This window comes from Amaranthus tricolor, chromosome 14, assembly GCF_026212465.1.
Source record: "Amaranthus tricolor cultivar Red isolate AtriRed21 chromosome 14, ASM2621246v1, whole genome shotgun sequence".
Classification (NCBI taxonomy): Eukaryota; Viridiplantae; Streptophyta; class Magnoliopsida; order Caryophyllales; family Amaranthaceae; genus Amaranthus; species Amaranthus tricolor.
The window spans coordinates 3,293,256-3,307,508 of NC_080060.1; the positions used below are offsets into that span (position 1 = coordinate 3,293,256).

General features: G+C 31.8%; 1 protein-coding gene across 1 annotated transcript; it reads left to right on the forward strand.

Moving 5' to 3' along the window:
* The first annotated feature begins 1,926 nt into the window (after positions 1-1,926).
* On the forward strand, positions 1,927-9,004 carry LOC130800359 (plasma membrane ATPase 3). The gene is made up of 22 exons (XM_057663843.1): positions 1,927-2,082; positions 2,247-2,385; positions 2,554-2,673; positions 2,882-2,980; positions 3,129-3,266; positions 3,370-3,504; positions 3,744-3,923; positions 4,014-4,220; positions 4,308-4,427; positions 4,608-4,727; positions 4,816-4,938; positions 5,024-5,128; positions 5,205-5,349; positions 5,438-5,602; positions 5,704-5,942; positions 6,114-6,146; positions 6,255-6,336; positions 7,063-7,223; positions 7,639-7,845; positions 7,952-8,134; positions 8,221-8,399; positions 8,701-9,004. Exons 2-22 carry the CDS (start codon positions 2,332-2,334, stop codon positions 8,795-8,797), a joined length of 2,892 nt encoding a protein of 963 aa, XP_057519826.1. The 5' UTR covers positions 1,927-2,082; positions 2,247-2,331; the 3' UTR covers positions 8,798-9,004.
* The last annotated feature ends 5,249 nt before the right edge of the window (positions 9,005-14,253 follow it).

A 14,253-nucleotide genomic window follows, 5' to 3' on the forward strand; every position in this document is an offset into this window, starting at 1 on the left:
CACTTAATTGTTCTGATAATCTCAAGAAAAAGGCCAAATTTATCAGTGTTTGCCTCTATAAATTAATCAAAAATCTCCCCCCTTTTTTTATATAATGAATTAATAAGTAAGTTAAATGAACCCTTTCATAGTAAGACATGTTATAAAGTGACTTTTTAAATAACTAATGTGAGTATTTTAATATTTTTTCTATTATGAAATATTTTTTACATTACAATTATTTCATTATTTAAGCTTATTTATATATTATTATGCCTAATGTGTAAGAAAAAACACAGACAAATAAATACATGTTTAAATCATCTAATCGTATTTTTTCATTATATATTTTTTTATAATTCTTAATTATACATAATTCAATATATAAATAATCAAAATAAAATTTTAATTGCATAAAATGTCAAATATAGCAAATATGATAAGATGAAGAATATATGAAAAATGTAAGTTTTGACATTCTAATTGACTAAGTAAACATTAAACAATAAGCAACTAAAGTGATAATTTTAAGTAGGGAAATTTGCAAAGAAACACCTTTTAAAACCATTTTTTTGTAAAGAAACACCTTTTATAATTTTTTTTGTAAAAAAACACCTTTTAAGAGACTTTTTTTTAAAAAAACACCTTTTAAGAGACTTTTTTTTAAAAAAAACACCTTAAATCAGTTTCCGATGACTTTTGTCAACTTTCCGACGTTGACTATGCCAGTCAACGCCGGAAAGTTGACCAAAGTCACCGGAAACTGATTTAAGGTGTTTTTTTTAAAAAAAAGTCTCTTAAAAGGTGTTTTTTTACAAAAAAAATTATAAAAGCTTTTTCTTTACAAAAAAGGGTTTTAAAAGGTGTTTCTTTGCAAATTTCCCTAATTATTATTATTATTAATTTTTAAAAAATTTTTTTTTTATTTTTTTTTATATAATAATAAAAATAATTTTTTTAAAAAAAAAATAATATTAATAATAAAAATAAAAATAAAAATAAAAACAAAAATTTTAAAAAAAGTTAAAAAAAATTTAAAAAAATTAATAATAATAATAATAATAATAAATATTATTATTCTTATTTTTTAAAAAAAATATTTTTTTAATTTAATTTTTATTTTTTATTTTATTATTATTATTATTTTTTTAATTATTATTATTGTTATTTTATATTTTTTTATACTTTTTATTTTTTTTATTATTATTAAATTTTTTAAATTTTTTTTAACTTTTTTTAAAATTTTTGTTTTTATTTTTATTTTTATTTTTATTATTAATATTATTTTTTTAAAAAAATTTATTTTTAATAATATAAAAAAAATAAAAAAAAATTTTAAAAAAATTAATAATAATAATAATAAGGAAAATTTGCAAAGAAACACCTTTTAAAACTCTTTTTTGTAAAGAAACACTTTTATAATTTTTTTTGTAAAAAAACACCTTGACTTTTTTTTTAAAAAAAACACCTTAAATCAGTTTCCGGTGACTTTTGTCAACTTTCCGGCGTTGACTGGCATAGTCAACGCCGGAAAGTTGACAAAAGTCACCGGAAACTGATTTAAGGTGTCTTTTTTTAAAAAAAGTCTCTTAAAAGGTGTTTTTTTACAAAAAAAATTATAAAAGGTGTTTCTTTGCAAAAAAGGGGTTTTAAAAGGTGTTTTTTTGCAAATTTCTCTTTTAAGTATAAAAGTAAATCTTTTAATTCATGTAGTTGAATTATTATGTAGGTCTAATTTACTATAAATCCATCTTAAATTGAAATTTGTGAAAAAAATAAAATAAAAATATCTATACAAGATGAATTAGAATCAATCAATTGGGCCATAATTGAACAAGACTAGAGGCACATGGCTCTTTGTAGTTAATGACTACTATTCAGAAATTTTAGTCTATTTTTTTGCCTTTTCCAATGTATTTTAATTATTTTTAGAAAAAAAAAAAAAAATACTCCTATAAATTAGTAGAAATTTTTTTATTTAAAGAAATTGAGGGCCGATGAGATAGAAAACATAAACATTACTTCTATTGAGTAATGTTATCAGCTGTAACTGTTTCTGCACCCAACGTTTCAAATTCTTGAAATTTTTTAGGGATTTGTTGGGTAATGACTTAAAGTTTCAATTTTTATTTCAAAACCCTAACTAATACTCTAAAAATCTGATTCTTCTATTTATTTATTTATGGGTAGTTTTAGAATTTCAAGTATTTCTCTTACCTACTAATTTTCTGCTTTCTTATACTATTTTCATGGTCTTTCTGTTGCAGCTTTTTTTTATGCTTATGATCTGTAAAAGATTGAATCTTTAGAGTAAAAGAAAGTGTTTTGAGTGAAAAGAATAGAGAAGAAAAGATGGGTGAAAAGGCTGAAGTTTTAGAGGCAGTTTTGAAAGAAGCTGTTGATTTGGTAATGGATCTGTACTTGTCAATTCGTTTTCTTTTCTGGGTTTTTTTTTTATAGATTTTTTGCTTTGAATTTTTATATTTTATTGATTTGGAATTGTGGGTTTATTGAATTTTTTGTAGGTTTATTGAATTTTTTTGTGGGTTTATTGAATTGTTTTGTGGGTTGCAGGAGAATATACCTCTTGAAGAAGTTTTTGAGAATCTAAGATGTACCAAAGAGGGTCTTAGTAGTGAAGCTGCTCAAGAAAGATTAGGAATTTTTGGTCCAAACAAACTTGAGGAGAAAAAGGTGAACTTTTTGATGTTTGTTTATTTGGGTTAATTATTCTTTTTCATTCATGATTAGATATTACAACTGTGTTATTTTTTATTTTTTTTTGGTTTTTTAGTTGAATTTTTGCTGAATTATTTGGAATTTTGTAGTTTTATGATGATACTATTATGAACGATTAATTTCTAATAGTTGCTCATAATCTTGAGTTTTGGATGTTGTTTAGGAGAGCAAATTCTTGAAGTTTTTGGGGTTTATGTGGAACCCTCTTTCATGGGTTATGGAAGCTGCAGCCATAATGGCTATTGCTCTTGCTAATGGAGGGGTAAGAAATATTTTTCACAATTTCTTATTTCATGAGTGTTAATTATACAGTAAATTAAATATTCCATCATTTGAGGAAAATTCTGGCGTAGATTGTATACTGTTTTTTGGGATTGTGATTCATATCAATTATCATCTAATATGTTCAGGGTAAACCTCCTGATTGGCAAGATTTTGTGGGGATTATTACACTACTTGTGATTAACTCAACAATTAGTTTCATTGAGGAGAACAATGCTGGAAATGCTGCGGCCGCTCTCATGGCACGTTTGGCTCCGAAAGCTAAGGTATTCTATTCAATGTTTGTGAAATCATTGATTAGAAATGATGCTCCTGATATAATTTTCGGTTTTCGTGTTACGCAGGCGTTCTAACTTTTTGTGTTTTCAGGTCTTGCGCGATGGAAGGTGGAGTGAGCAAGATGCAGCGGTGTTGGTTCCCGGTGATATCATCAGCATTAAACTTGGGGATATCATCCCAGCTGATGCTCGTCTTTTGGATGGGGATCCTTTAAAGATTGATCAGGTAGCTTCATTACTAATTGTTAAGAATATGGAATAGTGTTTTGTTAGATTATAAGCAGTATCACATGATTCGCCAATTGCCCTGCGAATTTACTGAATCTAAAAAGGCGAATCATGCTCGGTTTTAGGCTATTTTTGAACCATTTTGAGCAAATCGCGAATCCAAAAGGCGAACTAAGTTTGAATTATGTTTCACTGATTATAAGTATAAGTTGTAACTGAAAGCTGTAATCGTTGCAGTCTGCGTTAACAGGAGAGTCTCTTCCTGTTACAAAAGGCCCCGGGGATGGTGTATACTCGGGTTCCACTTGCAAACAGGGAGAAATTGAAGCTATAGTCATTGCAACAGGCGTGCACACGTTTTTTGGCAAGGCTGCTCATCTCGTTGACTCGACAAATCAAGTTGGTCATTTCCAAAAGGCAAGGACATAAATTATGATATTATTTCGATTTTTTGGAACTGTTCCTTCGATTGTTATGTTGGATGCTGAAATGTTTTCTATTATGTAGGTTTTAACTGCTATAGGGAACTTTTGTATTTGTTCTATCGCTGTTGGAATGTTAGTTGAAATCGTTGTCATGTATCCCATTCAACACCGCCAATATCGCCCTGGAATCGACAATTTGCTTGTCCTTCTCATTGGAGGAATTCCTATTGCTATGCCTACTGTTCTTTCTGTGACAATGGCAATCGGTTCACATCGCCTTGCACAGCAGGTTCGTTTTTACCGTCATGGATGGTCGTATTGACTGCTTAATGCATTTTTCCGTTGATCAATTCCTGATTTTAAAAACGTTCTGTAGGGTGCCATTACAAAACGAATGACTGCAATAGAAGAGATGGCTGGTATGGATGTTCTTTGCAGTGATAAAACTGGAACCTTGACATTAAACAAACTAACAGTAGACAAAAATCTGATTGAGGTAAGTACTTCGGCTTTTTTTGTTTCTTTGGCATTGCTACTCGTTTTGGGGTAAATTTGACCGCATTCCTCTTATACCCTCTTCCAAGGGGTACTGGTATGGATTGTTCGTCAGCTTCCCTCAACCAGACCCTTTTTTCGAGCAGGATATCGGGGTGATGATGATGATATTATATTGCAGGTGTTTGCCAAAGGAGTCGATGCAGATACTGTTGTGTTGATGGCTGCTCAAGCCTCGAGGATGGAAAACCAAGATGCAATAGATGCTGCAATAGTCGGCATGCTGGCTGATCCTAAGGAGGTAAATTGAATATCTTATACTATGTTTCATTCTATATTAATTGTTCTTCCTGTTTCCCGTTTGGTTATTATATCATCACTATTTATAGGCTCGGGCTGGCATTCAAGAGGTTCACTTTCTACCTTTCAACCCAACCGACAAAAGAACAGCATTGACTTACATCGACAGAGACGGAAAAATGCATAGGGTCAGCAAAGGTGCACCAGAACAGGTATAAAGTCTGGGTTTTAATGACTGGTATTCTACTTTATATAGTTTGAGTGTTTCGTACTTAATTTATTATCTTAACTTTACAGATTCTGAACTTGGCCCACAATAAGTCGGACATAGAACGACGAGTTCATGCTGTTATTGACAAGTTTGCTGAACGTGGCTTGCGTTCACTTGCTGTTGCTTACCAGGTGATCTTTCATCCATGAAGAAGCCGTCATATATCGGTGCCAAGAATGTTCAAATTTTGATACTCTGATTTTGCAGGAAGTTCCGGAGGGACGAAAAGAAAGTCCCGGAGGTCCATGGCAATTTATCGGTTTAATGCCTCTTTTTGACCCTCCAAGACATGACAGTGCAGATACTATAAGGAGGGCTTTGAATCTTGGAGTAAATGTGAAGATGATCACAGGTAAGCTGATCTCAACACTGTAAGATCATTTTTTCGGGATTCGTACACCAGATTCTAATATTGCCACTTTGTTTTATAATACTGTCAGGTGATCAACTGGCAATAGGAAAGGAAACCGGTCGTCGACTGGGTATGGGTACCAACATGTACCCGTCATCATCTTTACTTGGGCAGAGTAAGGATGAATCAATTGCTTCGTTACCAATTGATGATCTGATTGAAAAAGCCGATGGGTTTGCTGGCGTCTTTCCTGGTAATAAGCCGCTGTTGCAGCCTTTTCAATGTTTTTTCTGTCATGGTTTCGGTTTCAGATTTGCCTTATATTTGTGGGTTTGACATTTTTATTCGATCCAGAGCATAAATATGAAATTGTAAAGAGATTGCAAGCCCGTAAACATATTTGCGGAATGACTGGTGATGGAGTGAATGATGCCCCAGCTCTTAAGAAAGCCGATATCGGTATAGCCGTAGCTGATGCAACAGATGCTGCTCGTAGTGCTTCGGATATTGTTCTTACTGAGCCTGGTTTAAGTGTCATTATTAGTGCTGTTTTGACAAGTCGAGCGATCTTCCAAAGAATGAAAAATTACACTGTAAGTTTTATCGTCAAAGCGGTAGTTTAAATTAGTTATTTTCATTATTGCCATTACTTTGAGGTTGATGATTTCTCCCGCAAAGCGAATAAATGGACGACCCTTGGACAACAGATGGGGCAATTGTACTTGAACTTAACTTTACCTTAACTAGTCTTTTTTTCCTTGCAGATCTATGCTGTTTCTATCACTATTCGTATTGTGGTAAGTTACTCTTTGTGAGGACATTATTAGTGTTATCAGTTGTCATGGCTGGTATTTGTCTGATTCTTCCGTAATCAATTCCTTACCCTTATTATTTCCGAATGACAGCTTGGCTTCATGCTACTGGCTCTTATATGGAAGTTTGATTTTCCGCCCTTCATGGTTCTTATCATTGCCATTCTTAATGACGGTATGTGTTTTATTTGATGTGCTCTCTCATGCCAAAATTGGTATTATAATTCCAAGAGTTTTGGATATTGAAGAATGGGACTTATTGGTTTCATATCTTGGCATCCCCATTGAAATGGGACTAAGAGCTAAATGCTCGTCGGTGCTTTTAGTCATATGTCCCAATCTATTGTTAAGGATGTCCACGTGTGACATGACTTGTTGACTTCTATGTTGTTTTTATTCATTTTGGAACGACGTTCATTTTTTTAACAAGATTTCATCCACGAAGTATAAGCTACAGTAGCAAAGAGTTCTTTACTGATTATATTTATTTTCCTTTTCTATTTGCAAGTCTTTCTCTAACTGGCAAACCAGTGTAACATAAATTGAATGTTAATTTGCTTTTTGAATTCGTGATTCGCTGAAAATGACCCTTAAATAGCCAAAAGTGATCATAATTTGTTTTTTTGATTCGCAATTCATAAGGAGATAAGGAAAAGGCCTCCATTCACCAGCGACTGTTTATGGGAAGCTTTTCCTCCCTGCATTTCCTGTGCCACCCCTGAACTCCTGTTTGTCCGATTAGAAAATATGAAACATTTTGAATTTTTGTTTTAACATGAACTTGATTGGCTAGGAATTTTTTTTTTTTGAGAAAGGTTTTGTCATTCACTCCATTGACAATTTTTTTATTCTAGGTTACATGCATTCTTATGTCTATTTTATTTATCAATCTGACGTTCAGGTACCATTATGACTATATCGAAGGATAGAGTGAAGCCATCACCTATGCCCGATAGCTGGAAATTAGCTGAGATTTTTGCCACTGGAATAGTGATTGGTAGTTACCTCGCTATGATGACAGTAATATTTTTCTGGGCAGCATACGAAACTGATTTCTTTCCGGTACGCGTTTATTCTTTGACAATATACTATTCAATACCACTTTTGTACTCCCCCGCCCAAAATTTCCCGAAAGCTTTTCTTCTTCGATGTACACTCTTCGGAAGTTTTTCTAGTATAGATGCAACTACTTTTCTTTATTAGTTCTCTTTAATTATTTTAGATAACAATTAGCGAATGGACGGAAAGAGAGAGGAGGGAAAATGACAAGTTTTCCTTCCTAATCTTTCTATTGTTGGAAGGATTTGTTTTATACAAAATGTGAATCCGATTTTTCTTTATTTCCCGGCCTTTTTGCTATCCAAATGAAGGAAATCTCGTCCCATATTTTCTTTGTTTCCTCCCATCCAAACATACTTGCATAACGTTAATGTGTTCGCATAGTTCAATGGGTTGATAAAACCTAATTATTTTGTAGAGGGTATTCGGGGTTTCACACTTGAACAGACAATCAGCTCAAACCGATGAAGCAAGAGCCATCATCACACACAAACTTGCATCTGCCATATACCTTCAAGTCAGTACAATTAGTCAGGCTCTGATATTTGTCACTCGATCTCGAAGTTGGTCTTTTGTGGAGCGTCCCGGCTTATTTCTTGTTGGTGCTTTTGTGATTGCTCAGCTGGTAACCTTTTTATATCTCATTCTGAAAACCCGTATGTTATTCCAATTAGATGACACTTGCTTCTTATTTTACGTCGAGTCCTTTAAATTTTTTTCCCACCTTGCAGGTCGCTACTTTAATCGCAGTATATGCAAATTGGGCCTTTGCCGCAATTGAAGGGATCGGTTGGGGTTGGGCCGGTGTGATTTGGTTATACAACGTTATCTTCTATTTCCCACTAGATTTTGTCAAATTCTTCGTTCGGTATGTTCTTAGTGGAAGAGCCTGGGATCTCATGATTGAACAAAGGGTACGACTGTAGCAAGTTATTGCCGATGTGAACTAGTAGTTTTCGTTTTATTAAGGCACGGAACTAATTGTCGTTTCATTTCTCAGATTGCCTTCACAAAGAAGAAAGATTTTGGAAAGGAAGAGCGTGAGCTTAAATGGGCACACGCGCAAAGAACCCTTCATGGACTGCAAGCCCCGGAATCCTCGATGTTCACCGATCGAACAAGTTACCACGAGCTCAATCAAATGGCCGAGGAGGCCAAGAGGAGAGCCGAAATGGCGAGGTATTGTGTAGCACTTCTTTTGCACAAAAATACTAATCACTGTCCAGCTTCCCTTGATGTGATATTTGAATATATGACCTGAAATATTTAATGGAACTCATATTTAACCGATAGGCATTTCACCCGAATATGACCCAAAATATTTAATGGAATTCATTAACAAACCGATAGGCATTTCACTCGAATATGACTCGAAATATTTAATGGAAACCATTAACGAACCGATAGCCATTTCACCCGAATATGACCCGAATTGGATTTTTATTTATGCTCACTTGTTATGTTGCTTGTGTTGTTTCAGGTTGCGGGAACTTCTTACCCTGAAGGGACATGTGGATTCAGTGGTGAAGCTGAAGGGGCTCGACATAGAGACAATCCAAGGATCATACACCGTCTAAGATCAAAAGCATGTTCACCGTATTATACAAATAGCAGTATAAAATGCTGAGAGTAAAGATTAGTTCAGCACGTAGGTGTGAATTAGCCCTTTTTATTCCTTTAAAATTTTTTGTTTTGACAAAACAAGTTCCGTATTATGTATCATGCTTTCGTTATTTTTGAAGTGAAAAGTTCTCATGACGGTTCAGACCGTCTACTTTCTTTCATTGATGATCGTTCTATGACAAATCACTATCAGAGTGTACGACATAATTGCATAAGCTAACTATCGTCGGAGCCTTGGTTTCGTCTTCCTCATCACTGTTGAGCATCGATTAATGCTACCAATGAACTAATCAATAAAACCTTCATTGCGTTGTAATTGTTGAGTTCTGTTACAGCTTCCATAGATCGGTTGCTGAGAGCTATTAGTCTTAATACATCAGCTTCTTCTATATGCTAATATTGAACCTTAGTACTTCTTATTGGTGCTGTGATTTGCTGCTTACAATGAAATAAGATGTACAAAAACATGCGTCCCAATTAACTAGACCGCGTGAGTTTTTGTGAAGGGGTTTTTGACCTGTTTATATATGATTCAAACACAAACTTGATCCAATCTGAGTTGTTTGATAGGGCTAAGTACACACCTATTTGAATTAAGATTTTGGCATTTTGATTTATATTAAACATAATCAAATACTTTATCAAAAATAAAATTACCGTATTTAAGAATTATACCTAAAAAATATGCTAAAATTGGAGCTTAAAAAAGCCAAGGAACTTACTACCTTATATTTTTTAGCTCATTATTTTTGCCAAGTAATCACCCCTTTTGTCTCCTTGCTTCCCATTTTCTATCTTCCCTATTTTAGAGTTTTTAGGAGTGTATTTTAAACTCCATTTTCAACAATTAATTAATTAGATCCTAGGGATATTATTTAATAAAACAAAAAAAAAAAAAAAAAAAACAGAAGAAAAGTTAATAAAGCAATAAAATTAGGAATTTGAAATGAGGAGCCAAATAGTAAGATTAGTATTCTTGTTTATGATAGTGATTTCAATAATGATCCAACTTCAAAATGTAAATGCACTTGAAGCAAGGATTAGTAATGAAGATGAAGATGAAGATGATGATGCTGATTCTAACATTGTTCATGTTGATAATCACTATAAACAACAACAGAAAAGAGCCAAGAAAAATGCTGCTAAGGCTTATAATCCAAATGCAATTACCAAAAAAGTCACACATCAAACACGCAAGTAAGTTCTAATTTCTGATTTTCTACCATCTCGATTTGTAAGTTAAGCCGAGCAAATAAGCCAATTAAATAAACCAACAAACACCCACAACCAATTGCCAAAACTCGCAATATGAGAAAATTTTATGGGCTTTAGGCATTTGACCAACTTTTTCTCCGATTAACAAACAAACATTAATAATTAATTGTAACTATTTATCTCCATAATAAAGAGCTAAAATAACCGGCTTAATAACTAACAAATAAGCTAATGTCTTCCGCCAACAAGCATTTGTAAAACATATTCATAATCAATTTTGGACTAAGATTTTGAATGACATTAGAATGATAGAATGTTGTTTTCTTGATTTAGTTGTTCAAGTTTGGGCTAATTTAGTACAACTAGTCATGTATCCGACCGTCTTACCGTAAAACGAGTCTATATAAAAGGTCCATTAATAAAAAAACATAAAAAATAATAAAATATAAATTTATTCTTATGCAGAATGCAATTTTTTTAAATAGCTTGGGTTGTCTTTATTGAAGTCGTCTGAAACAACCTCAATAAAGAATTATTGAATTTAATATGAGTTTTGTTTATAGATTCTTCTCAGTCGTTTGGATATTAATCGACTAATTAATGAGATTTTTCTCTTTTTTATCTTGCAGGAGTTTGAATAAGGAGATCATTGATTGAGATTGGGACAATTGATCAACGAGTTCTAAATCTCTTTAGTATTAAAGGAAATAAGAAAAGATCAAATAGATCATAGTTAGCTACAATCTTACTTCCTAATCATTAATTAATAGTTAATAATTTGAGTTGTTAATTAATTAAATTTATAAAAAGTAAAGTTGAGATTTATGATGTCGAGAAGTTATGATTTTGTTATTATTTATTCATAGTAATAGCAATGACTATTTCATCTTTTATTTATTTACAAGCATTTAAGTTATCTTTTTCGTGTAGTTACGTCTCTTTATCGTCTCGAGTCGGGAGACTCCTTTGGTCTAGCTATCCTTTATGAGTATGAGTTGTCGGTGTCTTTCCCACCCCAGACCCTGTCCATAGTTTTTCTATGAGCGGGATACACTGGGATGATAAAAATGATGATTTCCTTTTGTGTAATACTCCTACTAAATTATTTTTCTAGTGGAACCAAATAAAAATAAACAAATAGTTATATGAGACGGGCTCATTATGAGATGCGTTTCATATATAAATAAAAATAGTGCAATTAATACAAATTATAACAATATATACTCTTTGCTTTTAGGTTATCTCATTTAGAGACAATATGTTATAAGAATAGTTGTAAAAGTATTGTGACTTACTAACGTCCATTCATAAAAATTAGATAATATATTAGAATAGTTGTTGTCTAAATAGAACCAAATCATATTAAACTAAAACCAAAACTATACAAATCACAAAATGTGGTTTTTATTTTTTGTTGTAATTGACAAAAATTAAACTAATGCTGCTTTTAAAAATGTTTTATCAAATCAATTTTCGTTTTGTTTTTTGTTTGAAGAAACAAAAAAAAGATACCAAAAGCGTAAGGTGGCCTAGGTTAATAGTTATGTTGAAAAACTCAATTTAAAAGTTTTATATGATTGGAGTGAAAAATAGAGGAAAAGTCTATAACAGCATAATTAATGGTGATCTTTTTAGAGGTCATATGACCAAATCATGGCAAAAATGATTATGATGGTGACCTAATATTGAGTGGGTTGGGGAAAAGGTGGGACAAATGGGTCAATAGGCGACCCGTTCATGTGAACGGTCACCCCCTTCTTTTTAAAAAAAATGCCACGTGTCGCTGTGTGATTGGGCGGGGAAAACAACAGCCTGCTGCCTGACATGCTTCCCTCTGCTGACGCCACTTGGCGGCTTTTGATTGGGTGAGAAAAAATACCCGTTTTTTGCCTTTAACGGCTATTTTCGTATTAAAATAATTTTTTTAAAAAAATTACCAACGGTTATATTTTTTCGAGATCTATAAAATGAGACCCATATTGATATTTTTTGACATAATTTTTTTTTTACATATTTTGTTCATATTTTCCTACTTTTTTTGGTTAAAAAAATACCAAAGTAATCATTTCAAAAATCCCAAAAAAAAATATGGATTCGAATAACCCAAATTATAGAAGAAATCCATGTAAAAAAAAACCAAGGAAAAAATCTTCTTACAATCAAAGTGTTCAAATTCAGTATCAAAATCCTCCGTTCAATCCTCCATTTTCTCAAAATACTCCAAATTCTTCTTAAAAGATGACTTGGTTGAAAATATCTGGCAAAAGTTTAGAGTGAACCGCAATTAATGTATCATTTAAAATTTTAGTTTTTTAATTTGTGTATTTATTTTATGTATGTGCATTGTAATATTTATTTGAAGTTAACGAATTTTTCTTAAATATAAAAAAATATTTATTAAAAATTATATTTATATTTATATTTATTAAAAAATATTATTTTTATTAAAAGAATAATTTTTTTAATTATCAAATAGTAGATCTATTTTAATTAAATAAAAAATTATATTAACTTTATACATGATAATATTATTATAAAAAAATAAAGATAAATGTTAGATAAATTAAGGAAGAGAAATTATAGTGGGGTAGAAAAAAAGTAAGAAAGAGAAGATGATGACCTTTTAAAAGAGGTCATTGTTAATAAAATTAAGTTGAAAGATGAAATTTTAGGAGAGAGAAAAATTGTGAAATAGTAACATGACTTTTTTTTGGGTCATGAGTAAGGATGCCCTAAGAAAAAGAAATTAGTTTTTAAGCGCCACGTGAGCATTACGTGCAATTCGAGATCTATGAACCAATGAGAAATATTAAGGGTAGAGTGTTGCAACCCTTCCTAAAAGGTAGATTTCTCTTACACACTTACGTAAATTTAGGTGGGTTGGTTTGTCTCCTTTGAAGCTTATTCTGTACTATTTGGTCTTACATTATTTTCCCATCTATTCTCTTACTTGTCCAATTTCCTTTTTTGGCACTAATTTTTTTATCTAAATGCCTTATTTAACACATGTAATTACGAAAATACTTCCGCTTACACTACTTAACTAAACTGATTTTTTCACTAATCCTACTTAATACCCTTAATGATTCCCTCCCTTTTAAAATCAACCCCCCCATAACAAACATTGTAACCTTAATTGTTTCTCTTTCTCATCTTCATCCCTGAGTATGCATATCTTCATCTTCCTCCTTTATCCCCATTACTAATTTTCGTCCTTCACTGCGTGTTTCGAGTTTTCTAACCCTAAATCAACAACTTTTGCCACCAGTCTAGGATTTCCGGTTCATACTTGAAGTTGGTTGGTGGAAATTAATTAATGAATCCCATAACTTTATTTAATCATTTAATGTTGTCCTTGTATACATGGGCTTTGTGTTGTTCCTCTGTTTTGGATTTAGCGCCTCTTAAATTGAATTTTGTCATTTTTGTTGTCTTTCTTGGCGCCATTCTGAAGTTTTTGGGTTTTCAGTACCCTTCTGTCCTGTTTGGATTTGGCGCTTCTTAATTTGGGTTGTTGTTGTTGTTCCTATGTGTACAGTGTATTTTGGTAGCTGATTCCAGTTTGTATGATGGCTTTATTTCAAAATCAAAATGTTTATATTTTTCGTAGCTAATTAATCAATTTTAAACACTAAATGCATACCGTTTTTGTTTTTTTAAATCTGAAGTCAATGAAAGATTTAATTTCCGCATGTACATGTGACAAGAGGATTGTTCGTTATCGATTGCCGTTCAAAAAACGTTGAAGAAATCAAGGAAGAATTGAAGACTTAGTTTTTTTTTTTTCAATTTATAACGTGTAATTTAGTTTATGTAATTCTTGTAATTTAATTTAAGTACTTTTATGCTATGTTAATTAAAAAACCCGATGATGTATTATTGTTTATTAATTTAATTAAATTGGAATATAAAACTCAATTTTCCCTCTAAAATTCAATTCTAGCTACTTTATTTACAAAAAAGAAGGGAAGGATGGATACTAAATCCAACCATTTAAAATATCCCAGCTACCACCTTTATTGTGATCCCTCTTCTACTTTTAATATCCGTGCCCAACCCAAATGAGACAAGTAAAGAGAATAGGAGGGAATATAAAATATTTATTTAAAAAAAATAAGAAAAAAAAATTCATTTCTAAATAAACTTGTTACAAAAGATTTTTTGTTGGAAAATTTCCAATATTTTATATGGGAGA